Below are 26,107 nucleotides of genomic sequence, written 5' to 3' on the forward strand. Positions count from 1 at the left end.
TTCATTTTAAAATTGCCTGGGTACACTGCTGCTTCTCGCCAGCACCATTAGCGGCGGAGAGGAACAAGCAGCAGGTCACGGGCGCCACAAGATGGCAATAGTTGAAGAGCAATTTGTTCCTGGAGGAAGGGAGCTGGATTCCCAGGCAAAACCCTCGCCGCCCTGCAAAGGGCACGGCGCCGGGCGTGCATTAACCTTTGCACCTGGGAGCCTTGGAGGGGAGCGAAGAGCTTTCCTTCTGCCCGTGGCTTCATCCTTCCTCCCACGGATGGAGAAGGACGGAGGAGAAGCCAGGTGGCCCGAGGTCGCCCAGCGCCTTCTTGGTGCGGGGTGCCCACAGCCTCCCACCCTGGGCAGGAGTTTTTGCCGTTTGATTCTTCATTTCCAGGATTTTTTAAATTTTATTTATTTATTTCTTCCTAGGTCTGAGCACCCGCTGCATGCCAGCCGGGTGAAGCTTTGCAAATGGCACAGCTCAGAGCAAGAGGTCGGTGCCTCCTGCCGTGGACCAGGAGCCCCAGCGTGGTGATGTCCTCCAGGTCTCACTGATGTCCTCCGGAGCATCTCCAGCCGGGGTCTATCAGGATATTTCAGCTGCTCACGTCTCCTGTCTGCCCTCTTTGATTTTCTGACAACCCCGGAAACAAAAACGCGGTGCCCTGATGCAGAGCAGGAAGGGCAAAACCCCCCTGCCGTAAACCCGGGCTTTCCACCTGCGTATCAGCAAGCGGAGTCATCGGGAGCTCTGGGAAAGTGATCGGCAGCTGGAGGAGATTTTTCTGCTGGAGGAAGCACCCCCCGTGTTTGTTAGGGTGGGTGCTGGCTTGCGGGAAAACCCTACAGCCTGGGAGGAGGTTGGTGGTTCCCCAGCTCAGCGCCAATCCTGCGCAGCTCCAGAGGGGTGGCAGAAGGTGTCCCTGGTCCCTGCCTGCTCCTCCCCTGCCCCAGCAGCTCCCAGTTTGGGACCAGCCTCCGGGCCGGCCGGTTCCCCGAGGGACATTCAGTGAGAGATGGGGGCAACCGACGGCGCACAGAAAAGGGCAGAGAATTTGCTGTGCTGGAGCTCATTTCTGTAATAAAAGTTAAATGCAAGACCTCTGGCGAGGTACCGGCCTTTGTGCTCCGCAGGTGATGCCCTTATGGGCGGAGGGGCCAGGACACGGAGGAGTCCTCACAGCAGCAGCACTGATTTTTCCCATTTTCTGCCCAGAGGCTGCTGCCCGGGTTTTGGCACCAGGGGAAGGTACACCCCGCTGGGTGCACCCCTCGTGCCAGCCTGGTGGTGCTTCTGATGGTTTTCAGGAGCTCCAGGGCGCTCTGAACGTATTTTGTGGTCTGTATCTTCTACATGACTTGGTTTAGAGAGAAATCGATTGGGCTCAGCATCCTTGCTCTGACCCCACTCACACTTGGAGGTCTCAGCGGGGTCATTGCCGCCTCCATCCTGGTGTCTGCAAATGGGGCAGAAAGTCAGGATTTGGGGTGCCAGGACGGGTCTGGCTGGACACCCATGAGCATTATTTCCATCCTCACCAGCCAAAAAGCCCGTGGGGTTGAGTCAGGCTCTAAATGCACGTGCAGCGGGTTGGGAAAGGAAAATAGGTGGGGAGCAGAGGTACGCCCGGATGGGAACAGAGCAGTTCCCACACGCCCCCTGTGCCGCGATGAATGGAGCCATGAGATACAGCCAGCGAATCCTGAAATCTCTCGGGATTAAATGATTACATTAATCTTTGCTTTCTCTGAGCTGCGGTAACAGCAAGAGCCTCATGCTGGTGCCAGCCCAGATCCCCCCGTGCTGACTTCTCTGCATCTTGCCGGGGTCCTTGCGTGGGCTCATGGTGTCGGGACACACAAAGCCCCCCTCGTCCCCCTCCTGCCCACATTTTCTTAGCCCGGCGCCTCCAGAAATGCTGCAGGACAGGAGCATCGCTGTGTATGGGGTGTTCTGGGGATGTCTCCCAGGTGGATGTGTCTGCAAAAGGAGGAGAGAAGAGCAGAGGGGAGAACATGGGGTACAAAACACGGCCTCCTCTCTTACCACCAGCCCCCTCTGGTCAACGGAAACTGGCAATTACAAGACAAAAACGATGTCTTTGTTTGTAGTTAGCTCCCCTGCTCATCTGATCTGTGAGGGCCTGGGTGAAGGAAGGACCCAACGCAGAAACACGTGGGGGCATCTCCCCGGTTTCCAAATTCCCCAAGTGCTAATTATTTTCTGCCCCCGTTATGTCATACATAACGACGTACGCACGCAAGGGAGGGGGGGAGGAGCTGGTGGAACTCATTCTTTTTTATTATTATTATTTTTTTTAAACCCAGAATCAATGTTTACACAACCGAGCTAAATTATTTATACACATAATGTTATAGGTTTCACATCAGTGCCTTTTATTAGCTTCCGTCGGATGAGCAATCATACCTGACCTACTTGTAGGAACTCCTTGCCTGCCTCTCCGTGACGCAGCCGGTGGCGGGGAAGGGATGAAGGCGCTCGCCTTGTCTGAGATTTTGGGGAGGATGTGCACAAGCGGGCTGGCTTTACACACTCTCATGAAATGCTGTCTGTGTCTGTCCCTTTAGGGGGACGTGGCACTGGGGTACGACACCCCGGCTGCCCATCGTCAGCCTTGGGGTTTTCCTGGGGCCGTGCCTCCTCTTTCCCACGATGATGTGGAGCTGCATCGCCCGTGGGGGATGAAGCTTTGTCTTCCCACTGACAGCTCCAGGGTGGGATCTGTCGGGGCCGCCGGGCCCCAGAAACCCAGGCGGTGTGGCGGCGCGCTCCCTCTGCCAGCCGTTTCCAAACATGTCAGCCAGGTTTCAGGTGACTTGCTTCTTGCCTCGCAGTTAATGCATTTTTTATAAAGCCCGGGCTCCTGTTTCCTTTCATGTCACTGCCAGGATATCCCTTTCCTGTTAAGCTCCAGAAGGATTTTTTTCACCCAAAGACTTCGTCGCTAGCGTCCCGTAAATAGGGCGGCGGGACGCACGGCGCGGAGCTCTGGTGCCGGCTCCGTCCTGGAGCATCCTTGCAGCATCCTTGCCACGGCCTCTGAGCCGTTGCATTTCCTGGCACACGGTGACATTTCTTGTCCCGGATCGTATCATAAAGCTACAAATAACAGCGCCTTAACCTGCCACAGGTTTAAAAAAAATCAAGCAAAATAAGCCCACACGAGGACGACTTGCAGCACGGAGCAGGAGGGTGAAAATGATCGCTCAGAGAAGGATGGATTTGTTCCACCAAGTTCAGTGATCTTTATTTGTGGGAACGACGACTTGCACTCGGATCTGCAGCCAATTCGGGCTCAGGTGGAGCTCTCCCAGCTCACAGCGATGGACGGGAACCCAGCTGATTCACACGATGCCCACGGACGCTCCGTGCAACCACCCAAGTGGAAACGAAACCACCGCAGGACTTTTCACCATCAACAACTGCCCCGTGCCCCTCGCAGAAACCAGGCAAGGTGCGCCGAGGCGCTCTGTCCCCTCGCCATCGACTGGAGATTACCAGGAGCGTGTTTTACAGGGAGTATTTTCTAAGGCTAACCAACACTTGATGAGGGTGTGATAATAAATTGCCGGGCGCATTTCTTCGCGGCCACTCCAAATTACGGATGTTGGTTTGCCCTTCCTGTGTGTTGTTTCCATAGAAGCAGAGCTTAACCTTTTAAGTGAAGATTATAAAGGCACCTAATTCAATTAAAATTAGACTTCAAGCATATCAGCACTTAATACTCGAGAGTTATTACGCGATTGGACATAGCATTGTTCTGATGGACGGGCAGGATCGTTTCCACCAGAGCCAGTCAGAAAAACAGCACCGTGGCAGCAACTTTTAGGGTTTTCCATAGGGTTCCCTACCTGGTCCACGAACTGCTAGGTAACTCCTCTGAAATACGGCAACCCAGCACAGAACACAGGCAGGCACGTTCAATTAAAGTTATTTATTGTAGGTTTTCTTTCCTGGACTGACAAAGAGGGTTTCCCAGAGATCGATAACACGACACAATGTTATACACCATATCACAACTAGTCCCTTGTCGCTTTATTAAGAACATAGTAATTTAAAAATATCTAAATATTTACATATTAATAAAACATATATACAGAAGATTGAGACATTTTTACCTAAATATGGAATGATTTTCTTTTTTTTTCTTCTTTTTTTTTCTAATAAACCCTATAAAAAGATTTCTGAAGAAAGTCTGAACAGTAGTCACAGTAAGTAAACACCAACGCAATCTTCAAAATTTACAAAACGCTGATTCCATTGCTGAAGTGTTACGATACAGACACACGGCGTGGGGGCATCGCTGCCCCCGCCCTATGCAGACAACTCCAAGCCATGAAGGAAGGAAAGACTTTTTTTTTTTTTTTTCTTTTTCCTTAAGGTTCGCAGTGCACATTCAATATATTCCACAGTTTTCGAGAAGACACGGTCATTCCTAAAAGTACATGGTTTGCGGGTGGGGGAGGCTGGCAGCCTGATTTCTCAGGTGCTGGGAGAACGCGCCACGTCTGTGGGCATTCGGCAGCTTCCGAGAAACAGGCTTTGGGGGGTTTAAACCAGAAAGAAATCTTTAAATACTTTGAAAAAAGAAAAAAAACCACTCAGTAATAGCACTTCAGTTGAAACACTCAAAGGCCAAATAGTTTCAAAGGGGGGGAGAAAAGAAGATGCACCTAAAATACACAAAGGAAAATGAAACACAATGGTGAAGGCTATAGCAATCTCTCCCTCGAATCGCAGGAAGCCCACTCAAACTCTCTGCTGATCGATAGATGTTGCAGGTAAGACCTTCTAGACTTTTCCCCTACATTTTTTAAAGTGAATTTAGTGCTGTTGAAAGGTGCAGAAGTGGCAGTTTGCATGGAGGAGGGCTGCCTCCATTTCCCTTAGCCCTGCCCTGAAAGGACCGATGCTTTCTGCATCTAAGAGGGTGAATTTCCTGATCAATTCACTCGTCTTAACTGCTGAGCCATCAATAGAGTGCCGGTCAAAAGGTGACTTTTTTTTTTTTCTGTAATAGGTGAGTATTGTCCCCAGGGGCAGTGGTTGCGAAATCACAGTGTGCAGACCCTCGTCCTGGAAATCAGCAAACTAATCCGTTTTGAGATTGAGGTGGGAGGGAAAGCAAGGAGAGCGTGCCCCCCTCCAGCAATCAGCACTACAAAACTGCTCGAGAGGACAACATAGAGCAACTCCAGCTTGCTCGAGGAACAGCTTCTCCCTGCTACGTGTGCAGAAATGGGCACTGCTGGTAGGAATCCTGCTCTTTTTCCTGCTAGATCCAGCCAGGACTTTTTAATTACAGCAGTGTACGACTGGCCATTTGTACTACGGGTCTCTAAACAGAGAAACAGCAGCCAGGAAAGGAAAAGTGGGTCTGCAGAAGAACAAGAGCAGGACATTTCTACCAGTCAAATGCTCATCGAGCCCCCTGGGTTCGGGAAGGAGAGATGCCACCACGGTCCCCACGGAGGGGAAGAGTCATCCAGCTGTGTTCACCCACCTCTGCATAGCTTAAGATGAAACACAAGCACGCAATCGTGTGGGAAAAGACAATGGCAAAGGCAAAAACAAAGGCAAGAGAACGTCTTCAGGTAGAGTGGCTACCATCCTAATTAAATAACGTATTAGATATGGAGGGAAATCATCTTTAATTAAGATGAGAACCGGTGGTTGTGTTACTCGAGGGTACATGGAAAGCGCGTGGAACAACACAAACTTGAAGGGAAAGCTGTACGGACGTCCACGTCCCGCAGGAGGCTGAAGTTCTCGCGCCGATCTTGCAGGAACGTTACTCAAAGGAGAGGATGTTTTATAACCGCTACCGCCACCGGCGTGAAGGTTAAACAGAAAAATCTGGGTGTGCATCGATCAGATTATCCGTTGTGGTGTCGAAAAGGTTACCTGGAGGAAGAAGAGTTGGAGGAAAATAGTTTAAAAGGAAAATGTTTTTAAGAAATCAGCTCGGTCATCTGTTTAAAAACAAAACAAACCAAAACAAAAAGCTGGAAATTATATATTTGGATTCTAGCTTGTGATGGGGCTGAAGTGTTGGTGTACACGCAGACAGCAGCTACTGAATTCCACCCAGAGCAGAGCTAAAGAAAGCAAATTAAATGGATTTATTTTTTCTTAATACTGAATTTGTGAGCGAAGTTTTCCACAGAAAATGAAGTACGCCCCACTTCAGATGTAAAGCGCCGCGTTGGACTACGGCACAAACTGCACCGCGCTGCTTCCCACTTTGAAGCCGCGTTTCTGAAGAAGTGAAAAAAGCACCCCAGGAATTTTAAACCTAGAGGACATACTTATGGATGTTCTTTGGAGGAAAAAAAAAAGGGGGGGGGGAAAAAAAAACCACTCCACAGCAGTCTAAATGCAGATGGCAGAATAAAAATAAAGAACAACAAAAAAACAGAGCTATGCTGTATGATTATATCCCGGCTTTTTAAACCACTTTAAGGACGTGTTTTTTTCTAAACAGCACAATGAAAGATGGACAGAAGAATTACAACTACAGCGCTAAGAACACAGGGCAAACAGGAGACAGACATCAATCAGTGTAAAAGGCAAACACAACCCAATGAAAAGGGAAGACTCACAATCAGGCACTGAAAGGATAAAGATTTATATTACAATAAAGGATTTATAGTTAAGGTTTCGAAAAGGTTCTTTTTTTTTTTTCTTTTATTTGAAGTTTCATTTTCTTGATATTGTATTTTGAGAGAAAAGGAGACAACCTATACAGAACTGGATCGTTGCTATTTTCTTATCACTGGTTTCTTCCCGAAGAGATTGCTCTCATCTCTCGACAAAGCCGTATCACCCCCGGACCTGACGATTGGGATGTTACTGATTCTGCTTCTTTTAGGGGTATCAAAGTTCTTTCTCATCTCAAAATTAACCCCAATGTGGAGAAACTGTATGAAACCTTCAGCCCAGAGGTGGTCCTCAGCACAGACATAAGGAAGGCTCCCTCCTGGCCCTGGGCTGCGCGTATCTTCCAAATGTGGTTTACAAGATGAGGATGCATGAAAAGGCTGTTGCAGCTGTCTTAAATTTGTTTCCATGTGCAGAACTTATGGGTTATACTTTAAAAAAAAATACAAAATCCAGATGCTTTATATAAACTGGAGACCAAACTAAAATGAGCTTTTTTTGCAATGCCAACTCATCCAGGAAGGCTCCAAAAGCTGCCACGTCTTCACTCTGATAAAGATACATCTCACACCTTTCAGGTTCCCACATCAACAAGAAACTAATCGGTCTTTCCAGCCACTCCAGAGTAATTAGCCTGGGAGCTGTCTGATCTGTCTCAGCTCAGCTCTGGACACAGCCTTCAGCTTAGGCAACAGCCCGCGTTAGTACGTGCGGAAGCTGGAACTATCGGCATCCTGATCTTTCCTAAGGTTTGTTAGAGACAACTCTTCTAGCATTTTCGTGAGATTTATCTGTTATTCTGCCAAAGTTCCCAGCAAGTTTAACTGCTACAGTTCTTCCAATTTTCTTTAAACACCCTTCAATCATCAGCCTTCAAAGCAAAGGCACTCTAAGCATGTAGGGTGATTTTAAAACGGGAGCACGATTCTTGCTCTGAAGTGCTAAAATATAATTGGGCAAAAACATCTTCCTTAGTTTTAGGAGAATGTACCAGCTACATTTTTTACAAGGTTTTTGAGTTCCAAAGTAGGGTTTTGGAAAGAAAACAGCTCTTTTCTCCCCAGAGACCAGGACTTTGCTGCTTGTGGGCCCAGAAGGAGCAGTTTCAAACCTGGCTGGAGACACCTATGTAAATGAGCCACATTCAGAGCAGTCCTGGCACCAAAGAACAGGCTCTTCCAAACGTGAACTTAGCTGATCTGGACTTATTCCTTCTCCTATCAACTGTGAAGAGAGCTGAGAGCAAGCACAGTTCCAACAGAGGTGGCTCAGATGAAATGCCAGCCATCCAGAGGCTGTGGTCTGAAAACGTGTAGGCTGAAGAACTGCGGCACTGAGAGCCCACATATCCCCGGATAGCATTTATAATCTCACCGGGGTCACAGGTGGCCTTGACCAAGCAGAAAAGGTAGATTATAGAAATCTGAGTTCTCCCTTTTTTTTTTTTTTTTGCACCAATGCTTACCATTGATTTAATTCAGCTTTCGCTTCCCAAGTTTGTTCAGTTCGTGAAGACCAAGAGAGCAAACAGCTCCAGCACCTCACCTTTCCTCCCAGCCCAGCCTCGGGCACGGCTCCCCTCAGGCGATCTGATCCAGCCCACTTTTATCCCACCGCCACACCACGCCAACCACTGATCCTTCCTGATCTGTCTCCTAAGAGATGTCACCGGCGAGGGAGGCCCGCCGCACCAGGCGCTGTACAAACACCGTCAGCAAGGCTCTTCCCCGGAGAATTTTCAAGCTAAACGGAGAAGACAGCTGAATGCACCACGCGAAAGCTCTCTTTTAACGCCCTGTCAGTAACACCCCCTATAAAAGCAGCTGTGCTAAGACAGGGAAAGACCTCTATAAAAGTTCCATTCCACCTCTTTTGTGACACTCCTCGATAGAAAGCATCTGTATTTTGGCTCTCCATCGTAATTACTGTCATTAGACTGTCTGTATATCACTTTAAATCATTTGCTTCCAAGAACAGTGTGATATTACATTGATACGCACTATAAAGAGGCACTTGCACACACATATAATAATGGGTGTGAGTCAAATGCTTGGCGTGCGGCCCGCGAGCATCGCCTCCCCCACCGATGCAAATCGCACCGTGGTTTATTTAGGCATCCTTCCACGGGTAGCACGGAGGCACACACATGCAAAAGGAACATTTCGGCTCGAGAACTGTGTGCCTGAAGCTCCGAGTTGTACGAGCTGTCACACCGCACTGGTGGTGATTTGCTTGCAGGGTGGACGGGGAGTTGGCTTCTCTGCCACCACCATCTCAGCACGCGCGTTTACATCGCTAGCACGAGGTGCAAGAAGCAGCTACAGAAAAGCGCAGCGATCCGATAATTCTGCGCCTTAATACGATTACTCCAGCCACGAAAAGATAACGCCACGTAGCATCAGCAAGGTTTATTAGGGCCCTCTTTCAATGGAATTGCTTCCCTCCCTGATAAAGGAAACAAACAGGATGCCACTTGGAAGAGACCTTTCAAAGCAGAGCTTCCTGCGCCTATTATCACAACAGTACCCTGAAATATTCACTGGCTGGCCAAGAAAGCAGCACGGCAGCTCCCAGCGAGCGTGTGCTCCCAGCCCCCACTGGGTCCCTGCCAGAACAAGACTATAGCTGCTTGTCCTCGCCGCTGCTTCGCTGCTCCTATTCCTTAGTAACTGCACGTGCTCTGACAGCAGGATTTCAACTGGCCGTGCTTGGCGGCTGGCAGCTGCTGCTCTGGCCCCCAGCACGCAGCGGTGGCGGCTGAAAGCCCCTTCTCCAGCCCTTACGTAAGAGGGATTAGGAAGCGATCCTGCCGAGGCAGATGCTGCGGTGTCGCTCTCCCGACCACCCCGAGCCTCCAGGTACTGCAGGCTGCGCTCAGCAACCCGATGCCAGCCACGTCCTCATCTTCGCAGCAATTGCACGGCTGATCTCCAGCCGCGCTTTGTTGTTCCACCTCAGGAATCTGATAAAAATGGACTGCAGGCTGTGACCCTGCTCATCTGCTAAAGCTCTTGTAGCATCCGTAGCATCTATTGTAGCATCCCTCCTTCTTCTTTGGCTTCGGTGGTGTTAAGCTGCATCCTTGTGAAATTACAGGGGAATGGCCATCTCCACACGCTCTGGCTCCGCTCAGTTTTGGGAGGATGGGAACTCTGTTCCTACCACCAGGGCACTTCTTAATGAACTGACTCTTAACGGGAGGGTGTTTCAGAATTCCCTCTCAGCCTGTCTCGACTTTAACACAATGAGCAGCAGCACACAAAAAAAAAACGTATTTCCCAGCCCTCCACACTGCATAGCTAACATTGCTGATTAACAATTGCCAGGCTTTGAGGCAGGGTGCCTGCACTCCAGGAGAAAGTAAACAACACTTAACTATCATAACACTGTCTTTGCAATCCTTCTGTCAACCCAGGATCTTATTGCTACTACCTTGCCCACCTGAACAGATGCTACAGTGGAAATCATTGAGTCTGTCCCTACCAATAACGCTGTTAAGAACCCCGAAAACCCCCAGAAATACAAGGGATGAGTACAAGATCCTGCCTGGGATAAGAAGGGTGACTTACCGGCCTTATTAGCTTAGCTGCTGCCATGAACCTTGAGGTTTTCTGAATATGAAATAGAGGAGGAAATTTTAAGATTCTGGTGCATTTGTTTTTTTTTAATACGGGGCGTTCAAAACGTAGATAGCTGGGTCCTGTGTGCAATTACCCAAATGTATATGGCACGGCAGGACTGCTGAAAACTGCTTATGCGCAATAAACAAACACAAACATTGGAAGCTGATAAAAATTTTAATGCATTTACCTGTCTGTAGTAAAGAAATGTCCGGCTTCTCATCACAGTCAGTTGCCTCTGCTGATTACAAATATAAACAAGAAATCTCATTACTTTTACTGAATACAGGAATGCGATTAAAAAGCTACATACTGTAGAGTGATTTTGCATTTTCTATCTACTTTCCTCAGCTGCAATTTGCTATCGCTCGGTTAAAAACTCACTGCTTGGAGGAAAAGGTCATATAATAAAAATGCAAACTTCGGAGAGGCTTCTGTATTAATAAGCAGTTGTGCCAGCAATGGGCTGCAGTCACTCTTGCTCCTTTTAAGGTTTCAGGACACAACAGGTTGATAAGGGGAGCTGCAATCATTTTATAAGATCACACAAGACAAGTCTTGTTTGTTAAGCCATCTAAGGCTTGTGCTCCATCCCCCTGTAGCTGCCAGCATCAGACACCTAAGGGGAAAATATGAATGCTCCCAGCTCTGCATCCAAACTTTCCCTGACCACAGGCAAGCTCGTTTGGGGAGAGAGAGATTTGCTGGGGCAGGAAGTCTTCAAAGGTGCAGGTGGGCACCTAGCAGAATTACAGCAGCAGGTAACCGTGCGGGTAGGCAGGCAGTTACACTGTATATCTATGTATATCTCTATATACACACACGCTTTTAACTCACGGTACGTGCAAGATCATTTGACTTAATCTAGCCCACGGTAAAGGAAGGCTAAAAGCCTAATTTGTTCCTCTCCTATTTGCCACGGGCCAAGGGTATGCATAGAGATGGTTCATTTGGCTCCACGGATGTGCAGTGACTTGTCAGGCTGCAGAACCCTGGAGTGTGCGTTTGAACCCCGAGTAAATTACAGGCATTTAACAGGAATTAGGTGCCTAACCCACACAATCCCCATTCAGAATCCCATTACCTTTGTCTTTTGACAATTCAGCACGATATTTAAGGCCTTTAAAACACAATGAGATCTTCAAGAGCACTTAGGCTGACTAGATGTGGTCATAAAGGTGAAGTCCCTTACGTTGTACACGTGCAGTGTGGTGGATGAACATCTAACCACCTCCGTTCAGTGCACGTTTTCCATAGGCATCAAATTTAACCAAGGCTATAGATACCTTGAGCAACTTAGTTCAGCTCTCACTTGAAAATAAGCTAACTGTCCTGGTCATCGTTATTACGGCTGTACCCAAGGATGTTGAGTTGTTGCCTTTATGAGGACATCATAAGATGAGCTAATCCAGCTGCTGAGCTACGTTAAACTTCCCTTCCTCCAGCTACACCCGGCTATCCATCACTGGAGGCTGCTTTTTCCTACTTGTATGTAAGTCAGTTCGGAGTTTTAGCTCTATGCTCTCCACTCACTTCTGCAAAATTAGTTGAACTGAAGAATCACAGAATCAGCGAGGCAGGGAAAGACCTTCAGCATCATCAAGTCCAACCATCAGCTTGAGCTACCAAGTCCCATCACTAAGCCATGTCCCTCAGTGCCACATCCACATGTCTCTTAAATACCTCCAGGGATGGGGACTCCACCACTTCCCTGGGAATCCCATTGCAATGCTTGATCACCCCCTCCATGAAGAAGTTATTCCTAAAATCCAACGTAAAGTTCTCCTGGGACAACTTGAGACCTATCACTTGTCACCTGAGAAAAGAGACCAACACCCTCCTCGCTGCAACCTCCTTTCAGGCAGCTGTAGGGAGTGATGAGGTCTCCCCTCAGCCTCCTCTTCTCTGGACCAAACAGCCCCAGTTCCCTCACTCGCTTCCCATAACTTCTTTTCTTGTCCCTTCACCATCTTTGTTGCTCTTCTCTGCTTGAGCAATGCTCCAGCAACTCCACATCCTTCTCGTAGCAAGGAGCCCAAACCTGAACACAGTATTTGAGGCGTACAAGGGGACAATCACTTCCCTGGTCCTGTTGACCAGCACCCCCAGGTCCTTTCCTGCCGGGCAGCTTTCCAGGCTCTCTTCCCCCAGCCTGCACCTCTGCCTGGGGGTGTTGTGCCCCAAGCCCAGCACTTGGCATTTAGCCTTGCTGAATGTCCTGTGGTTGGACTCAGCCCATCGATGTAGCCTATCCAGATCCCTCTGCAAAGCCTTCCTACCCTCAAGCAGGTAATAAAGAAAAGGGAAACAATCAAACAAACAAAAAAATATTAAACAGTTTTTTCTCCCATGGAAGGTTTAAATTGAGAGCCCTGACAAGTACAAGACACAGACCTGCAAATTGCTCTGATTGTGCCTTGAACCGATACCTTTTCCTGCTTCCTGTGAGAGGGCGGCACACTGAGCAGAAAGAAATTAAGTGCTTGTTACAGCTTATTGCAAAAAAATCTTTAATTTTGGAAGGAGCGTGGAGCTCAATAAATGGGCGGAGGTTGCACGGTTTTCTGCCTCTACGTTGCTTTGCATCTGGACTGGACTAACAGCGATGGAAGGACTGGGTGGAGGAGACACTGTGGTGAAATGACTGGCTAGGAAAAAACCAATAGGATAAATACTACCGGGGTCACAGTCTGAGGCCAACTTGTAGCTGTTACGAAGAACTACCTGCACCAAGTGGTTCTGCAGCATGGCATACAAGAGATGAAACTGTAAATGGCCCCCATGGGCTGAAGGGACCCAAGCTATGAAAATGGGGGAAGCAAGACATGACATGAGTGCTGGGAACAGTCTGAAATCCCATGCCACCAGCTACACTGTCCACTCCAGTGACAGGTTTTCTGGAAGTCTCAGCAACTGCTCCTGAAGTAGCTCTAGAAATGTGGCTCTCTCTCTGCCTTATTGCCCTCTTCACACCTGGCTAAACTTGAACTCAGAGGAAGGAGTCACACAGAAACAAGTGGAGGCTAGGAAGTGCTTGGCTTTCCGAAGATAAGGGCTTGAGTTTCCAAATTTGCAGAACCAGCTTTGTTGATAACAGATAACCTGGCCGTTTTAACCTGGCACAAGACCAATACGGTGCTGATAGATGAGGTCCAGCTCACCACCGATCGTTCCAGCCCCGTTCCTCATGCCAGCACAAACGTTCATACGGTCTCAGCAGTCAGATCAAGTTAAAAACTGACAACGTGGCCACATGAATGCTTTTGCCAGTGCCAGGGAAAGGAGTGGGAGCAGGACATGCACTGCTCAGTGGCTGTCCCAGTTTGTTTTATGACACTGGATGTGTAGCCACAGCTTCAGGTGAAGTACGACCAGCAAAGCTCAGCTCACAAGTGCGTGATAAACACTTGGACCTCCTAACATGGATGTAAAGCAGCATCTTCTCCCAGTGCATTCCAAGCAGGAAAGGTTTGCCTTCAACAACCACACCCAGGGACTGCCAGCCAAACTTCACATGCCCTGAGCCAGCCTGCAAGACAAGGCAAGCAGGAATAGATCCTGCTGTGGGAATTCTAACACTCTTTTCTGTCCTTTGCTCAGGTAGAGCTCAAGAGCTACTGCAAAACAATCCTACTAGTCATTGCTTTAGAGGTCTATTTATTTCCCAAAAAAACTGCTTAGCTTCTGCTGTCCACGTTTGTTAAGTGCACACCTGCTGTTCTGCTCCTTGGACAGAAGTACACGTATGCTCAGGGCTGGCAAGGTTATTGCAAGAGTAGCTCATTTTAATATCGCTATCTTTATCTAAGATACTAGCCACAAAAGCAGCGCTTACATCCTACATCCTTCCTGGTCTGGTGTTTATTGCTAAGCAAAAAAAAAATCAACACAACCTCTCACAATACATAGATATTGTATCAAAAACACGAAACGGGGAAATCAGAAGGACGAAGAGAAATAGAAAGCAAACCCCAAGAAACAGCCAAGCCCCTCTGCCCCCTCCCAAAACCTTACACAAGGCAATGGAAGCAGTGGGTTGAATGAGGATGTGGCTGATCTGAAAAGGCAGATTTCCAAAAAGTGTGTAAGCATTTTTTCCTTCCTTCTCCCCCACTGTTTTACATTGCAACAAAGTAATATTAATTTTAAACAACAATTCAAGGATGAAACGTCATGGAATTGTAATTTAAATTAATCCTGCCTGAAAAGTTTCAGCATGTTTTCCAACATCGCTACGTTTTCCTTTATTGAGTACGGCAATCAAAAGCTTCCAGGTTATGCACAATGCAATCACTTGGCATGAACAGCTCTTACCCTCGGTACTCCAGGAGCGTTAGTCATACAGCATCGACTTCCCTGGCTACGCAACGGGCAGACGTTACAGAATAATGGATTATATACTCTCTTCAAAACATAAAAAGGGAGGAAGAACTTACTGCAAGAGATGTGTGGCCCCTGACCCACGGCTTATTAATGGATGAAGAGTTTACTAATCAAAAGGCTTCCATACTCTGTCTAGCACAGAGGTGACATGAGCAGCAAGTCAGCTCCTTCTGATTTTGCCCTTCTTAGATCTTTATGCTAATGCTCGCCTGGCTCTGTAATGCCACGGGCAAGGCCACCAGCCCCCAACCCCTATTTTCTCTGTAGGGTGGAAAGACCACGCGGTGGGGAACGCGCCGAGTAAATTACGAGACGATTTGCACAGTAATTCACGCTGCTTTAAAAGAGGAAACCTACACATCTTTTTTTTTTTTTTTTTTTTTCCTTTGACTTCCTTTCCTTCCAGGGCCACTTTGCATCCCGTGCCAGAAGCCAAGAAGCTCCTCTGCTGGGAGAAGGCAGAGCTGGCACTCCGAAGCTGTGCCCCAGGACGCTGTGCTGCTGGCATGAAACGGGACCGATAGTCAAGGCTGAGGAATATTATCATACTATTTAATTTTAATTATAACATCTGTTTGTAACATTAACCTCGCAGTCTCTTCTCCCCTTTGTGACAGCCGACTTGTGAAATTTTGAGAAGACTGAACAAGGCCAATAAAAATTTAATGGTAGTGACAGCTTTATTCTCAGATCTAACAAATAAAAAAAACACCCTACCCAAGTCTCAGATCTCAGGCAATAATCTCAAAGAGCTAAGAAAAAGCCAAAGCAAAAATAAATAAATTTAAAAAAAGAATATTTCTAGCTATGAAAAATATTGTCACTGATTCCAAACTTAAATGAATTTTTATTTGGCTTAGTATAACAACCTTTCAAAATCTACACAGGGGAACTATTTTCTAGAAAGCAGGATTTTTAAGTGGATTTTTTTTTTGTATTTTTTTTTATTAGCTTTCCAAGTCGGGAGCTTTTCCATCCCTAATTCTAGGAGATGAGCCAAACATGATAAATAAGGTTGAAGCTGGACAGCATCTATCATCCAGTGAACATGATTTCAATTAATTTAGGAATCCTCGAGGGAATACACCCTGCAGAGAGAGGTACAAAAAGCAGACCTATCCCACTCATTTGCTAGAATTCTTTGAAATTATTAATATCACTGAAAGCTAGAGCAGGATTTACGTTATCAGACTGAAATAATGTTTTACAGGATAAAGCAGACAGGGCTGCTCATGAATGCAGTGTCTTATTGCCTGGTTTGAAGTGAAAAACTAATCAGAGGATAGACTAAATGGCTCAGGGGAAGGCAAACAGAATGGAAAGCCTGCCCCTTGTCTCTTAAATACTTCTGCTGTTCAAATTCAGCACAACTCAGTGGTGACTAAAAACTTGTTCTGTGGTTTCTGTGAAATAAATAGACCACCTTAAGCTTTTCCCAGATAAAGCCTGTGCATCGAAACAAACTCGAAACTGATTTAGATAAAGCAGCATGATCAGCCAGCAGGGAGACAGGATGGCTTAGAAAGTCTCAGATCAATCTAGCTTAATGCTGGCTCCAATTTGTTCTTCGGGCACCTCAGCCCATGCCCACAAGCCTAGCTGGCGTGTTGCAGGGAGCAAGCGTAGACAAAGCTAAGAGAGGGTGATTTGGGAGTGGGGAAGCGAGGACACCTGCTTGGGGGTTTTCGGGTTCTTAAAAACAGTGTTTTGCGAGATGAAGGCTGGGAACATCTTTTCCCCTAAGCAGCTCAAACCTCCCTCCGTAACTGCCCTCCTCTCCCACTTTGGTCTCGGCGAGTTACCCACAGCGCTGACAATTATAGAAAGGTTTCACAATGAATAGTTCAAATTTGCATTGTTCCCACGCAGCCGGGTTTAAATCAGGCTAAGACTTCTGAGGACTGTGAGACTGTGCTAGCAAACATGCCATCTTTTCCTTAGCCCTGCAGACTTCCTTAGGTATCTCTTAACGGGCATCATAGGAAACAAAACATGGGACTGCATGGAGATGTCATCTGATCAGCTCTGTGCTCCTCGTATCAGAAGCTCATGGCTGTAGGGAGCAAGTACTAAATAACCTTACTTCAACAAGCTGAAGACTGCAACCTGTTTGCTCCTGCTCTGCCGTAGAAGGGGAACAAGCAGTGGAAAGTAACAACAGCGGCCTTTTTGATCGCTCCTGCTGCATCTAAAAGAATGTGTCTGCCTGTGGCCAAGTGGCAGGAAGAAAATGATGCACTTAGGGAACAGTGAGTAAACTAAACAACAGGAAAAAATAGAGCCTTTCTAGCAATGCAGCTACGATGTACCTCTTTTAGTAAATACAGCTGAGGGGCTGCTAGGTGTGTTTCTGTTTACTGCTCATCCCCACGCCGGCTGATTAGTTAGCTTCCCTCTGCATGCAGAGACAGAGATGGGAGCCTATCTTATTCACCCTCACTATACTCAGCCTCGCTCATTTTTCTTCATAGTCTTGCTCACGTACAAAGAATATCCTCTGCTTCGATTCTGCCATCCCAAGAAAGGACCAGAGATGGAAGTGGCCCTGTTTAAAAGGCAAAAACAGAATGGCATTGTCATTTTAATTAGTACCCTGCAGGGGCACCAAGAAAAGCAAATAAAAAAGGATGAAAGAAAGCAAAAATCTAAACAAAATCAGGTCAATCCTCTTCCCTGAGGGATCTTCTGCAGAAAGCCCAAAGACCCTCTTTTCCCCAGATCCCACACTGTGCTCTTTACCTTATCAGAGCCTGACACTGCACTTCCACCCTTCTGCCCAGCCAGCCTTTGGAAGGGGCAGAAAGAAGTCCCGTTGTACACCCTCGGTGAGTGAGCTGACACTGTCTTTAATGAGGTCATCTTGTGTCCCTCTCTCCTCCCTCCCCATCATGCACAAGAAGCCCTTTTTAAGGCTAGTGGTGGTTTGCTGCTCTACTCAGGGAAGCTTATGCGACTGAATAATTTGTATTTCCCCCTCTGCTTTGTGGTGTTTCTGTCTCTGGGTGTTCCTCATTCTCCTGAGTTTTACACTTTTTCCTCCTGGCATTAACAGAGCTGTGGATAAAGAATTCAGATGCCAGTGTAAGTATGTATTTGGACAGAAAATGCCGTCTCTGACACATGGAGCCGTAGAGAAATGCTTTTGCCTTTTCCTGCCGTCTAGCTCACCTCTCCATAGCCAGCGGGACCGCTGCATCCCCTGCTGAGCCATCGAGTTTCCCATTCCTCAACCCACGGATGCTAACAGGCACTTAATTGTGGTGAAGGGCAGGAGGGAAGAGGGGAAAAGGCAGGCAGCTACACATGGTAACGGTGAAGGAACACGTTTAAGGACGTTGGCACAAGTGATGCACCTCAGACAGTGAAGTCAGATGCTCCAAGGGAGAGATGGGCAGGAAATATGACCACAGGAGAGCCTTAAGAAACACAAGAAGGGAAAAGTAGGAAGCGTGAAGAAAGCCCCTTGTAGGATAGGAGGCATGAAGACGGGAAGGAGACTAGTTCAGGTATATAAAGTAATTAAACATCTCTTAATCAGCGATATTGCTTTCAGATTCCTGTGAACTCCACGGAGGATTTTGGGACTGCACATTGCTGTTCATCACTGCAACTGAGAGCTCATGGGCAAGGCGATGCAGCTGGATGCTCTCAGGGTGGATGCTTCAAACTGTGCCTTCACTGCACAGTGAGCTCCGTCAGGCCGGTCTCAGGCTGTCCTGCATGTTACTCTGCAAAGCTGAGTGGCTTTGCTGCAAATCCCTACCTAAATTACCTGTTACTCACTGCTGGCAAGCTCACTGCTGTGCTTTGGTAGGTCCTCATAGGCACAACCAGCGTGGGAGGGTCTTTTTTTTGGTACAGTGATGCTGATTCTTTCGTAAGGAGTGTGAGAAAACTCCTCTGTCCTTCCAGAGACACAGTTTGGAGGGAAAGGTGATTTAGGTTATGTCCTAACAGTACGGTGAGTGGCTTGGCAGGCCAAAGAACAGGGGATTTAAAATCTCCTACCCGCAACCCTGGCTGGATCAGCTAGTTTATGACTCAAATCCCATAAAAGGTTGGGAAGAACCCTCACAGATAGATGGGTTAACTCTTAGTGTGGGATCAGGAGTTGGACTCAATGATCAGGCTTTGGACTCAATGACTCACTTCAGGATGTGATTCTAAGAAGTTTTTGGTTGCTAACAGAAAGAGGTTGGAGACAACATTGAAAAAGACTTAAAAAGCTGCAGACCGCTCCTAAACGTGTCACCCTGTACTTTTACATAGAAACCTGCTAAAATCTGGGAGGTCAATTTTTCATAGAGTGACCGTGTACAACAATTGCAGTCAACAGGAAAAGGCTCTCAGATTTTAATCTTACACTCACATGGTTTTTCCTTATAGTTTTATACATACCTGAGCCTCTTTTTAATCGTCTTCTTGCCAGTTTAATTTGATCCTGAAGAATCTGGACCCAGTCCCTAGGACCAGGAAGTTTATCCACGTGGTTAGCAGTGCAGTATTTTTCTGTGAAGACTGAAATAAAAAGATATCTTTTTCAAATGTGCCACCACAACCGAGAAAAGGAGGCTGAAGAAGATCACAAACTACATCAAATTATCAGCTTAACAAAGAGTATTTCAATGGTCAAGCCTAGGACTGCAAGAACAGGGTCAAACTCAATGTTTCAGAAAATAGGAGTGTATTTTGAACCAAGTCTCCAGGTGTGGTAAGCACTTCTAAATGCTGCCTTCCATACGGTGTAAGTAGAGAACTGAACATCTGGTCATTTGGTGGCCTCTCAGACTCCTTTCTAAGTCAGCACGCATGCTGTTGAAAGACACAAGTCCTACCACTGCAGAAACCTCTACAGTTCTCATACTGCCAAGCTGGATGGAACAGAACTTTTATAAAGCTTCTAAAAAAGCAGATTTGATTGAGAAAAATAAATATCATATAGGCCCAATTTCATATTTTTGTAAAAATAGTTCACGGATGAATTACACTGTCTTTAAATCCATACACAAAAGGAAATTGTGTCGTATTTACAGCAAACCAAGCAATGATTTATCAAAAATAGGAGATCATAAATGCAGCGAAACCGATGCAATTGATTTTCATCACACAACTGAGAGGTGTGTGTAAAGTCAACAAGAGCAAAAATTGGAAAAAATATCATGGCCGTTAGTATTGCTGTTGTAGCCTTGGGCTTAGGCCTCAGAGCCAACTGTCCACTAATGACCAGCTAACAAAGAAAGAAAACTGGTCCCAGCTGAAGGAATTTGTAATCCTCGGGAACAATTGTCACACAAATAGGGTGGAGAAGCATGCAACAAAAATTGTCAATTTCAGAATCCTTATACACAGACTTTTGAAGCAGTGCTAGCTGCTAAGTACAAAGGGACCCAGAGTAATCACACCCTCCAAATTCTTTTCACGTTAACAACTTCACAAAACCATTGCATGAAAGGCATTAACGATATTTTCTCTGCAGCCTCGACCGACTCAGGAGGTTTCCCAGAGAAGTCAGTACAGCCCCATATATTGCCAGTGTCTGATTTGCAACACTTCACAGGCTCTGTGAAGGTAGAAATGATCTTTCCTTTCTGAATTCATACGGTCCCTGATACAATGGGAGCCTGACTGATGCCTTAAGACTCCTACTTCAAATGTGGGACAGCACTTTGTGCTTGTGACCAGGGCCTGGGGACAATGTGGGACACCAGGCTGTCCCCAGGCCACCCTCCACATGTGCCCAACGTGGAATTCTGACTATTGCTTGCTGCTGGCTGCATGGGTAAACAGTGAACAGCAGCCTCGGAGAGCAAGAGTGGGAATGTAACAGGAAGGAGGCAGAAGTGGGACCTCGCCTCTCTGGTCCATCTGGGCTGTACCCCACCCCGTGCCATAAATCTCCCCAGATCTGATCACAGCTCATTCCTTCTGTAGGAATGGACCTTCGTTCATGGCTGGACTTCTTGTCAGGAACGTAAAAGGAAAAAACAGCCACTTCTGATCTCTCTTCCCCCATGCTCTGAGCACTAAGGGAAAGACTGATGCAGCTCACAAGGGAAATTGATTGCCCAGGAGAAGCACTGCAACTGATTCAACAAGTGCCACTGAATATCCAAAGTCAAAAGGGAGAATTTATTCCTGGCTAATCATCCTGTTACAGAGGTGTTAAATTACCCATAAGGATGGCAGTTAAAATGTTTTCAGACAAGGAGAATGATTTTCAAGCAAACAGTCTCGCCTTTAAGTTCTCTGCTCATTTCTGTCATGAATGTAGCCTTTTTTATTTTCCCACTTTTGTGTCTCTGTCACAGAGAAGGACCAAAAGTGCCACTAAGGGTTATCTGGTAGAGGAATGTCCTAATGAAATAATGCAAACAACATGATGTTGTTCTCATGGAGATTTCATACTGACTCAGTCATTTCTTGGAATAAATGAAACCACAGTGCTTGATAGCCCAGCTCTTTGAGGGGAAAAAACGGTGCCATTGGAGCCAGGCTGAGTAAAGATCCTCAGATGCCCTCAGCATCTTACTCCATCACAGCTTTTAGGACGGGGCTCCCCTACCACGGATCACGCACTAGCATTTTAGCAATCCTGTAAATGCCAATGAAGATCACTGTTCTTACAGCGGTACCTAGCAGTACCAACACCGACCAGATTGATCTGTTGAAACTCCTCCTCCTCCCCTTCCTACCCACCGGGACCAAGGGAAGAGGTTAAACCAAGCTTCAGGATTTGCACTGGTAACATGAGCTCAGCTACTGAGAAACACTGATCTCTGCAGTGGGTGACGACTGCTATTTTAATAGTGCCACTGCATCAACTCAGAAACATTTTTTTTTACAACAGTGCTGCTCCAAGTATTTTATTTTATTTTATTTTATTTTTTTAAAGTAATTTCAAACTCCTTTCTCTTCCACTTAACTTATTTATTAAAGCTTTTAGGGAAGAATGAGATACAGCTGGAGTGAATTCATCTGCAAATTTTCAGAGATTATTGATTTCTAGAAAAATAGGTAGTGTTTATAATTGAACCGTAATTATAGGCAGAACTGTAAGAAAGTCTGCCAGAAACTCTGCAAGATGCATTAGGACTATGACATAGCCACTTTACTAAAGCATTGCACAGGTTGAAAGGGACTTCTGGACGTCTCCATTTCCAACATGATGCTTGAAGCACGCCCAACTAGATCATGATGCTCTGGACCATGTCCAGTCAAATTCTGGATACCTTCAGGGAGATCCCACAGCCTCTCCGAACTCCTGTTCCACTGTTTGACCACCCTCATGTTGAAAAAGCTTCTTGTATTTTGTTGAAATTTTCCATATGTCCAAAGCCTCTTGTGCCTCTGAGAAGAGTCTGACTCCATCTTCTCTACACCATCCCACTAGGTAGTTGTGGACAGCAATGTGGTTTCTCCTGAACCTTCTCTTCTCCAGGCTGACCGAACCCAGCTCTCTCAGCCTCTTCTTGTTTGCCATTTTACATGCATACTTCACCACTTACCTGCTTCAGTCCTACAACAGTCTTGGTGGCCAGCCACTGGACTCACTCTAGCATGTCAACGTTTTTCTTACGTGGGGAGGGAGCCTGAAGCTACACACAGCAGTGGCTGCAAAAGGTTCCCCTGCCTCCTCTTGCTGCCAGTGTGATTACAGAAGTTCTTCTCATTGCCTTGTGTGTCCTAGATTAGCAATATGTACCTCAGAACAAGTCAAGGACCCTAAAATAAGCCCTATTTTGCAACACAGCCTTTTCGTAACTTGGGTATTTTTCTTGCTATATGCAATTTCATAGAGTCATAGAATGTCTTGGGTTGGAAGGAACCTTAAAAATCATCTAGTTCCATCCCCACTTCCATGGGCAGGGATGCTACCCACTAGATCAGGTTGCCCGAAGCCCCATTCAACCTGGTCTTGAACACCTCCAGGGATGAGGCAGCCACAGCTTCTTTGGGCAAAACAGCATTTTCAAAACAGTAGAATCCAATCCAGAGTCTCTGCTGTAGTACTAGCTCTTTATACATCGTGATCACAGCATTTGACAGTAGATATTTCCTTCTGGAACCCGGAAAGCAGTGATCACTAACAAAAACACCCGGCATAAGGTCACACCAACTAAGAAACTTGCTCCCAGTTCAACCACCACAGCTCTTATGAGCATCAAGCTCATCTCTTGGTCCCAGCATAATCTTCCCCTGCCTCTCCCCCAATCCAGCCACCAACTATTAAACTATTTAACGAAGTAGACGCAGTCAGATGTAGAGAAGCCTCAGAATTTTGACTGAAGACAAACAGTTATGCCGTCATTATGTTTTCAAGATTTCCTTGTGTCACTGATATCCAGGAAAAAAACACCTTAAACAGAACACTGAGATTCCAACCCAAGAGCCTGACTTCAGAAACTGGGATCATTGGCTTAAACTTAACACAAGCTGTCCCTGTAGAATCTATTTTTAACAAGTGAATGAAAGGGAATAAAAATAAGACTGCATATTTTAATAGACCTAATGCACGTCAGAAATTCTAATCCCGTTACATTCTCCTCAGCTGCAAATGTCTTCTAATTACACATATGAAAGTAAGCAAAAACATACCTTTTATTGCACCCACAATGTTTTGGTCTAGTCCTTTTCGGTTGTCATTGAGCCCTCTTTTCCTTTTGCCATTTGGTAAAGAGTTAGCCAAAGTCTTGTCATCAAAAAATGCACAGACCAGCTTCCTAAAGAGCAGACTTCCTGAGCGAGTATAGTTTGATAATATAGAGTCCAGCTGAGATTTCGGCATGAAGACGTCAAAGCCTTCTGCAAGTTGCACTTCTGGCTACCAAAAGAATATGAATGTTTTAATTAAAATAGCATTCAAACACATTATTTTACTTCAATCATGCATCTGGCGAGACTTTACAATCACTTAAATAATCAAACCATGAATCTTCTTCCAGCTATTCAGCACCCCATTCAGTACCTACTTCACTGAAATCAAACCCCATCAATGAATAAGAATCTTAAAAGGCAAATCAAATAATCATACTTATGTCTAGCCACCGTAAGAGTTAACAATCACTGACATTATTTCAAGGTGTATAGCTAAAAAAAATAAAAGAGATACCTTTCAATATTGGATAATAATTACAAACCAGAGGATCATCCCGGAGCAATATTCCTATACAAAGCTTTTTGGACATTTATCTGACTGCTTTATGGACTTGTTTCACTGCCAAATGATGCAGATTAGCATGCTGCGAGGCAGCCAGGCGCTTCCAGGAAGGACAACGGCAGGGCCAACAGTCCATTCCATGCAGCTTCCCAAGAGGGCTTCTAGTGCAAATACAGCCCGTGCAAAGTAGAGGATGACTTAGAGGTTGTCTCTGTAGCCAGTGCTTGCAGATTAGCTACTTCTCCCTCAGTTTCATATCCCCCAAACACAGCCTCAGAACAGGATGATGTCATATACGTAGCTTATTTCAACACAATACAAAGCAAAAGCAAACAAAAAACCACAACCCTCTGTGATAAATCACAGAGATTTGTGCTACTTCCAGAAAGGGAGATGGAGGGGATGTAGAGGGAAAAATCATGTTGTATCTCACACAACTCATCTCAAGCGCACTTTGGGCCAAAGCAGAAAAAGGCCTTTGAGGAAGTCCCCTTTCTGCGAGTTTTTTTGCTGCCCCTGTCTGTACAAATCAGAAATTACACAAACATTTATAGCATTTTCTTTGATGACTACCACACAATGCTTACACAAGGTGCCTGCATGGAAAAACTGTATATCTAGAATGAAGATGCATCATGAAAAGGCTATATATTTTCAGATATTATCTGGAAGTTGGAAAGGGGTAAAAAAAAAATAATTAAAATCTGTGGTCATGATGTGAGAAAATAACGTAACATCACAGCCTTGCTCCTAACGACTTGGTCTTTTTTTTTTCATTTTTTACATTCACCAGCGAGGGTGCATTTTCAAAAATGTTTACAGAACAAGAGCAAATGCCAGCCTGCATCAAATCACCTGCAAACTTCTTAAGTCTAGATAGAAGAAATGGCTGCCAATCGCAGAAGGATTTGGCTGTGTAACTCTTTTCCCATGGAGTTTTAAAATCAATATATAGAGAGTTACAGCAAGCAGCATTTCCAAAGCATACCCTATACACAATGTACATTGTGGGATACACACATGAAACTGAAAATCACAATGCCTTTGGAAACCAGGATGAAAATTCTTAAAATAGTAATAGTAGATTAGTAGTAGTAGAGTAGTAGTAGAGTAGTAGATTAGTAGTAGAATAGCAGATAGTAATGAAAAAGTCTGAAAAACACATAATATTTTCAGCTTGTTCTGGACAAAAAGTTTTTTGTTGGTGTTACTCTACTTGACAATCTTCTGATGTAGGTGGATTTTATATTTTACTTCTACAGTTTCTGGTGACCAAGATTTTCAAATGTAAATAAATGTGGGCCAAGTTTACTACTTGGGAAAAAATCCTACTTCATGTTAATCAAAAACCAGAATGTAGTTGTCATGGTGATGAAGGTATCCTACCCTATTTTTGCTACTTTGGTCTTGGGTCTTACAACAGCAATTTAAGATAACCTCAACGATACAAGCAGGCTAGAACAGACAAGTCATTCTCACTAATACAGCCATATAATACCGTAGAAACCTCACCTGTGCATCACCATAGAGGAGTCAATATTACTTTAGTTTTGACTTCTTTATATTAGATATATTAACTTCTATATAAGTGAAAGAATTTGAAAGAAAAATACTGATTTATTCTTGGTTTCTTTTAGTAGTAAATTATTTTTCAATCCAAGACAATCAGTATTTAATTGAACTTTATGATCATTTTGAATGTGATTTCTCAAAAGGAAAAGCATTTGTTAACAGATAATGATCCTCACATAAGAAACTGGTGTGTAAACTATTACTGTACAATGAAATAAATAAGAGCTGAATACCAATGCTAGAATTAACAGCTAGTGAATTAGAGTTAATCCTAGACATTTCAGTAGGTTGTACTATTTAGATTGTAAATGAATAGATTATAAATGAAATTTTGTAACAGTAAAACAAACACAAGAAAATTTATCTATGAGTAACAGATCATTACGTTTAAAAAATGGGTTATCTGATTTGTGGGCCAGATTAAGGGTTGACCTCACTGAGCCAAACGCAGACTTTTTCCATCTCTATAAGCAGCAGTATTTCATCTTAGCAAATCTGAACTAACTGCACTGGTTTGGGTTATGTAGCCCCGGTTTTATATAAATGAAGCTCAGATCTTCATTTGAGATGCCGACAGCAAGCTGAACACAAGCCAGCAGTGTGCCCTGGCAGCCAGGAGGGCCAACAGCACCCTGGGGTGCCTCAGGCACGGCATGGCCAGCTGGGCGAGGGGAGGGATTGTCCTGCTCTGCTCTGCGC

The 26,107-nt window shown here is 45.6% G+C and overlaps 1 protein-coding gene across 2 annotated transcripts in view; it reads right to left on the reverse strand.

Annotated features, from left to right (window-relative positions):
• Positions 1-5,187: 5,187 nt before the first annotated feature.
• Positions 5,188-26,107, reverse strand: part of BEND7 (BEN domain containing 7) — a 46,310-nt gene continuing 25,390 nt past the window's right edge. Inside the window, exons 6-10 of one of the 2 annotated variants that reach the window (XM_035337519.1) lie at positions 23,275-23,500; positions 19,078-19,197; positions 17,165-17,224; positions 10,487-10,537; positions 5,188-5,920 (exon numbers count right to left, since the gene is read on the reverse strand). In XM_035337519.1, coding sequence (XP_035193410.1) covers positions 5,859-5,920; positions 10,487-10,537; positions 17,165-17,224; positions 19,078-19,197; positions 23,275-23,500 — 519 coding nt within the window. In that variant the 3' untranslated portion in view covers positions 5,188-5,858. The remainder of the gene's footprint in view (positions 5,921-10,486; positions 10,538-17,164; positions 17,225-19,077; positions 19,198-23,274; positions 23,501-26,107) is intronic. The other variant, XM_035337526.1, reaches the window with a different exon arrangement.

Source organism: Oxyura jamaicensis, chromosome 1 (genome assembly GCF_011077185.1).
Source record: "Oxyura jamaicensis isolate SHBP4307 breed ruddy duck chromosome 1, BPBGC_Ojam_1.0, whole genome shotgun sequence".
Lineage (NCBI taxonomy): Eukaryota > Metazoa > Chordata > Aves > Anseriformes > Anatidae > Oxyura > Oxyura jamaicensis.